Consider the following 7,043-nt stretch of genomic DNA (forward strand, 5'->3'; position numbering starts at 1 on the left):
TTATTTAGTTGACTTTTTACACACAATTATAAAAGAGACACCACAATTTAACCACTACAAGTTGCATAATTGTATAAATTTAACTTATCACTAATTTTAATTTAGATTGCAGCAAAATTCATCAGAACTACTTGAAATAAAATCAAATCTTTGACTTCATCACCATAATTTAAAAAAAAATGGTTCAGGAAAAAAACAAACAATCACTGGATTGACTTGATACTTTCACTAAAATACTTAGTCGTTAGGATGGAGCTTATTTTTCTAAGTTTTGAAATATCACCTTCTTACCCCGTAATTTTTTTTGTCCACATGAAGAAAAAATTCAGACAAAATGACAGCTTCATTTATTGATATTTACTGGTAGCTCAAATGCACTGAAGTTTTTAAGGCTTTTGCATATAGAACTGTAGTAGACGTATGTACTACAATTCAGTATTTTGTAACCGGCTGAACACTGATCACATAACTAAATCACATATTTATTATTACATGCTAAATAAAGCTTGCTACATCAGCAATGAAGCATAATGGAGACAAATGAGAGATGATTTTATTGTTAGAAAGCATTAGCCCAGACTTATTTAAATGCTGACATCATCAGCTGAGTCATGCAGCCCTTTCTTATGTGCATGCCTGTCTTGCTGCTGATATCATCATTAATTTCTAGTCTTGCCCATGTGTTGAGACAGTGTGCTAACATCACTTTTGCTCATATAAATTAGTGCTGTGTGCTGGACAGATCATTTGGTTGATTGACATTGTTATTTACTATATAATAGTATTGATTTGATAACTAACGTCAAGTTGTAAAATATGTGGCAGAAGCAACAAGATCTCAAACAGAAGTTTAACTTCTGGGATGTACTGTGGCTGAATGAACTGGCAGCAAGCTTCCATCACTGAGCATGGCCTTGGCTATTTTCTACTTTATCACCTGAAACTGCATGAGCTATCAGACAGTCATCAACTGCTACAGTAGAAGAGATAGCAAAATTTTGGCACAAAGCATGAATACCAATAAAAGATATACAAAACTGTCACACTAAATAAAAAAAAAGCATTTGCTTAAGAAAAATAAAGGCCGGCAATCTCAGACGCAACAGTCACGAGGTTGAATTTGTTTCCCGATTAGATGATCTTTTTGATAGATCATACCAATGCTCTTGATATGATTTCAGTTGCTGAAGACAGGGAATTTCTGCTGGCTCAGTGAGAAAATGGAAAAGGGGGATCAATGGCTGATACAGACACAAAGTTGGCTGCAAAAGAGGTGAACTGTAGCTGAACAAGAACAATTGCTTGTCAGACAACACAGAATGAACAACTTGCAAAGAAAGCAAAATGAAAAAGTGGCATTATAACCAAAGATGAGTCTCAGCTTCAGTTTCCATTGCAGACAGTTGAACAGCACAGCAAAAAACACACACTGTGGCTAAGTATGTCATCTGTCAGTAGTGTAAAAAGCACTAACTTTACCAACTTTCTGCTTTCAACGGTTGTATATTCAAGAACAGGCTTCTGCTTGATTGTATTTGAAGACAATATTTGAGATTCAAAGTTAAAAGGCTGTTACATAGATGTATCCTAAAAATATTTTACATTTGCTATTTTTTATCATCTTTGATGACATTGGGTTACCTCTAAATATAACACTAAGAGACTCAAACTTCTTTTTAATATTTTTTGATGAGGAGAGAAAGATCTGAGGGTAAGACCAATGAAAATCACAAATTTTATTTTTTGGGCTGTTTAAGCTACATCCTATTAATCATGCAAACAATTCAGTTTCAATTTCAATTGATTGATTGATTGATTTTTATTACAATATAAAAATATAATGATTTAAAAAAAGGAAGAACGCCTTTCTTTAAAATTTGTGTTACATAGATTAGCAGCATCAGATTAGATCTAAAAAATCTATAATAGTTTAATCCTAATATTCTTCTAATAATCTATATAAAATGAAAATTTCTTTATTTTGTGATAAAATAAAAACTACAACAAACGGAAAAACTGATCAACCATTTCTAACAACTTGGATTTCCTGATTTTGATTTGATTTTTAGATTTAGTTAGTTTCAATCAAATCAATCAATAATTTCCTCAACGTTCAATAGCACTTCTCAATGAATTTTAGAAACAAACGGGTTTTGGGATCCACTCTGAACTTTGTAAGTGATAGAGAAGTAGTTAGAGGAGGAGGCAGAGAGTTCCAGAGAAAAAAAGAAAAGAACCAGATAAAGCAAACTCAAATTTAGCATAAAAGTGTTTAACAGAAGTTTAGATTTGAGAAAGAGAAGACAATCATAAACCGGAGTGTTTAGGTTTAATTAATATATCTGATGAGTACTTCAGAAATAATTTAGATTGAAACTTTAATGTGCAAATTTAAAAAAACATTTTTTATTTTATAGTCAGTGCATGAGAACAAAATATAGAGATATACGAGTAAAGATCGGAGTACAAGCAACCACCACAACAAGCAGCAGAGTTAAAAGCTTTACTTAGAAGAAGGAAGACCATAGTAGAGCGATAAAATCCAAGATAAAACTAAAAAAGTAACAAGAAGAGAAGAATCATCAAAAGAAGCAAAAGTTTTTTTATTCTACGTAGATGAGAGTAAGAACTTTTAGCAATACCATTAATCTGAGAAAAAAAGAGACACGCTTGAATAAAAGGCCCAGACTACGAAACTTATGAGAAACATAAAGAATTTTAGAATCAGGTAAGATAATAGAAGAAATAGTGATAGTGTTTTGATTTATTAAACACAATTAATTAAAAACTTAGGACTAAGTTTAAGATACATAGAGTCACACCACGCAATAAAAGCAAAATTGACTAGTAAAAGAAAAAGTTTTAATGGTATGTGGTAATTTAGAGTTATAGAGTATAAATAAAAAAGGGGCTAAGAATAAATCCTTGAGGTACTCCAAAAGTAAAAGAAGAGTTGAAAGTAATATTATAAAGAACAACAGAAGAACAATTATAGAGATAAAAAAACCTACCAGTAACATTAAAAGAATGATCTGGCAGTCTCAAGTGAAGAGTATGATCATCAGTATCAAAAGCAAGCAAGAACAAGTGTAATATTACTATTGTCACTAGAGAAAAGGACATCGTTGTTAATGTTTAAAAATTTAAAAGTCATTCTCTGATTTGCATTCACATTACATATCTCTTTTAATTGAACACAATCACTGCAACAGCAGGATCAGGCTCCTTTAACCATTGAGTCATCACATTGCTCATGTTTCAGTACTATGAGCAGGTCTGAAACCAGAACGAGATTCAGGCAGCAAGGAGTTAGTTCAAATAAAAAGATTGTTTGTTTAGTTTAGTTGTAACTACTAAGTTGTAATCTATTGTAATATATCAAAAAATAATATCAAATTAATAACAATAATAATGCAACACTATTTTAATACATTTATTTATTATTATTTAAATTTAAATTTAATTGAAATTTAAAATCAAATAAATTTAAAATTTACTACAATAATTAATAAAATAAATAAAACAATATTCATAGTAAACTAGAAACATTAATTATAAATATAGTTTAAAATAAAAAATGTAAAAAAGAACTTATCGTAATCAATTAAATATTATCTATCTCTCTATCTATTGTGTCTATTCTATGGGCATGCAGGTAAATCTAATATGTAACGTAAAAAAAAAGAAAGAAGCATTTAAAATTTTAAATTCAACTTTAAATTCAATAACTAATAAAAGTCGAGGCTTCAATTTTTAAATAAATAAATTAATTAGTTAAATAGCACTAACAAAAATTGGCACAAGGCAAGAGTGGGACTTTTGATTTTGAACGAAACGACGATCGAAAATTACGATAGTAACGTTCCGTAACGTTTTTGTTTATTATGAAATTCATATATGGGATGTACAAAAAACTAAAAATACAATATAGCTAAAATATTAATTTTTTAACGCTGCACTTTTTAATAGTTCTCATGGTACGCAAAACCTAAAAATTAATTGTTAAATTTTTATTTAATAGACTAGTGCTAATAATAGTAACAATGAACAAACGTAGCAAAATTGCTTTAGGCTGCTTTTTGACGGTTCGTGTGGTAAAAAACAGTCTATGGATAACGAAGAGATTAGTCCCAGTCGTCCTAATTTTTTTAGAGTAATTCAAAAATATAACTCATGATGTTCATAAAATAACAAGTTATTGACAACTACTAAGTTGTACCTTGTAGCCTTAATTAAAAACTTTTCATTTTTTATTTTGTTCTAGCTTCTACATGAAAAAAGATTATACTAGAATTTCTATCAAAATCGTGTTCTTAAGACTGTGAGCCTACAAGAACTTTAAAAGAATTGTCGACTTGTTTCTACCATTTTTTCCAATTTTCATCAACTTGTGAGCTCGAGTTCACTTTCATCTGCACTAAAAAATGCTGTCATCATTCCAATATTAATGACAAAATTACAGGCCTGTATCCAACCTTTAATAAATCAATCAATCAATTAGTTTATAAAGCGCTATTTCCGCGATGTTCGACAGCGCTCCTCAATGAATTTTGCAGAACAGATGGGTCCTGAGATCCGCTCTGAACTTCGTAAGTGATGGAGAAGTAGTCAGAGAAGTAGGTAGAGATTTCCAGAGAAAAGGGCCAGAAAAAGCAAAAGCAGATTTAGCAAAAGAGTGTTTAACACGAGTTAAGAAGAAGTGGGAACAAGAAGACGATCGTAAACCGGGGCGTTTAGGTTCAATTAATATATCTGATAGTTATTTATGGAATAATTTAGATTGAGGCTTATACATAAATGTGCAAATTTTAAAAATTATTCTATATTTTATAGGTAGCCAGTGCAAGAGAAAGATATGAAGATATATGAAAAAAGAAAGGGGAACGAGCAACTAGACGAGCAGCAGAGCAGCAGAGTTAAAAGCTTTACTAGTGGATAGAGTGTAGAATCAGGAAGACCATAGTAAAGCGAGTTACTATAATCAATTCTAGATAAGACTAACGAAGTAACAAGATGAAGTAGAGTAGGGTCGTCAAGAAAAGGCAAAAGTTTTTTTATTCTACGTAGATGAAAGTGAGAACTTCTAACAACACTATTAATCTGAGAAGAAAGAGACATACTAGATTCAAAAATTAAGCCTAGACTACGAAACTTGCGAGAAACATCAAGAGTTTTAGAATCAGGTAAGATAATAGGAGGAATAGTAATTGAGTGTTTAGATTTATAAAAACCAATTAATATAAATTTAAAAGGATTAAATTTAAGACACATCGAGTCAGACCAAGCGATAATTGAAGAAACAAATTAATTCAAATTTAGAAGGATTAAGTTTAAGACACATAAAGTCAGACCAAGCGATATTTGAAGAAAGACATAAAGATAGATTATAAAGAACACTATTGTGATTAGATGAAAGAAAAAATGTATAAATATAAGAATCATCAGCATATAGTTGACAAGTGAAAGAAAAATTATTAATAATACGAGGTAGTTCATAAATAGAAGAAAGCCAAGGATAGAACCCTGAGGTACTTTGAAAGTAAGAGTAGAGGAGTTAAAAGTAGAATTATTGAAAACAACAGAGGAAAAACGATTGCAGAGGTAAGAAGAAAACCAAGATAGACAAGAGAATAGTATGATCAACAGTATCAAAAGCAGAGAAAAGTCAAGAGCAAGAAAAAAAGTAAGATTACTAAATTGTCACTAGAGAAAAGGATATCGCTATGTTTTTGAAAAAAAATATAGAAAGAGTCATTTAAACATAAGCGTCTCAAATCTTAAAATTTTCTCCTAGTTTTTTGAATATCGTGGGAATAGCCAAATCCTTTTCATCCTTCTAATACCAGCTTTCTGGAAACTCTTCTAAAAAATGTCAGCTACAGATAATAATGATAGTAACAGCTAAATAATACGGATTTTCTAAAAATTCTAAAGTACAGCTATCGTTTGCTTCTGAAGTATTTTTTCAAATTTTCTAAATGAAAACCCAGTAATTGAAAGACTCTTTAACAAAGATTTAAATCTGTGATTTAGTTCAATTTTTAAACCATAGTGAATGAATTATATAAATATTAATCTTTTTATTTGATTTTATGTCCTTCTTGACAAATAAACTGAATTTAATGACACGTTCCTTAAATTTGGTAGCTGTCGATCGCGGACGATTCACATGTACGGTCACATTATAAAAATATATAATAAAGTCCTCCAACTTGAATGAAACTCATTATACAGGAATCTCGCTAAAACTATTTATAATTACATTAGTGGTAACTTTGCTTTTGAAACATAAAAACCGTTCGATTACAAAAACATACTGCTAGTCAGTTCAAGTAAATTCTGAAAGCAAGTTGAAGGTTCGAAACTATAAGGGGCTAAGTGGAAAAATTATTCAATAGATAAATAAACAAAATTAAATATTAAGTAAATAAAAGAATAAATGGTTAAAGGCATTATCAATAAAAATTAAACAAATGATGGATGATTATTGTCTAATAAAAAATGTCTTGTGATGAAGGTTTTATCCAGATAAGTTGATTTAATAATTATGTTTATGTTGTCGTTAACGAAGTTTGCGAAAGTAATACATTTATTCCCATGGATATTATATATAAATATATATAATATATTTATATCCATGGGTATAAATAAACGATAAACTATCTGTAATGAATTGCGAGAGTTGATTCTTTTCATTGTAAATCACGAATAAATCAATATCATCTTTTCACTAAATTTTTGATCACAGTAAAATCCAATTAAAAGGATGAATTTCGAGGCACAGATAATAACAATAAAACCAAAAATGCATTTGTAATCTGTAACTGACATTTTTCTTCGGCGTGTTTTTAGATAGCTAGCACTCGAATGATGAAAGGGATTTGGCTATTTTTACGATATTCAAAAAACATTTACAAATACATTGCGCCTGCGTGTCATGCCCGCCCATGGATATATATATATATATATATATATATATATATGTATATATACATATGAAATATATATGTATATATATACATATGAGATATATATGTATATAT

General features: G+C 29.8%; 1 protein-coding gene across 1 annotated transcript; it reads left to right on the plus strand.

The window, feature by feature from the left end:
• Positions 1-3,027: 3,027 nt before the first annotated feature.
• On the plus strand, positions 3,028-4,784 carry HELRODRAFT_181283 (hypothetical protein; the record flags this gene model as incomplete). Its single annotated transcript, XM_009030519.1, has 3 exons — positions 3,028-3,087; positions 3,213-3,308; positions 4,557-4,784. The coding sequence occupies 3 exons, from the start codon at positions 3,028-3,030 to the stop codon at positions 4,782-4,784; spliced, it is 384 nt and encodes a 127-aa protein (XP_009028767.1).
• Positions 4,785-7,043: the final 2,259 nt, after the last annotated feature.

The sequence above is a fragment of the Helobdella robusta genome, assembly GCF_000326865.2.
Source record: "Helobdella robusta unplaced genomic scaffold HELROscaffold_69, whole genome shotgun sequence".
In the NCBI taxonomy this organism is placed as follows: domain Eukaryota; kingdom Metazoa; phylum Annelida; class Clitellata; order Rhynchobdellida; family Glossiphoniidae; genus Helobdella; species Helobdella robusta.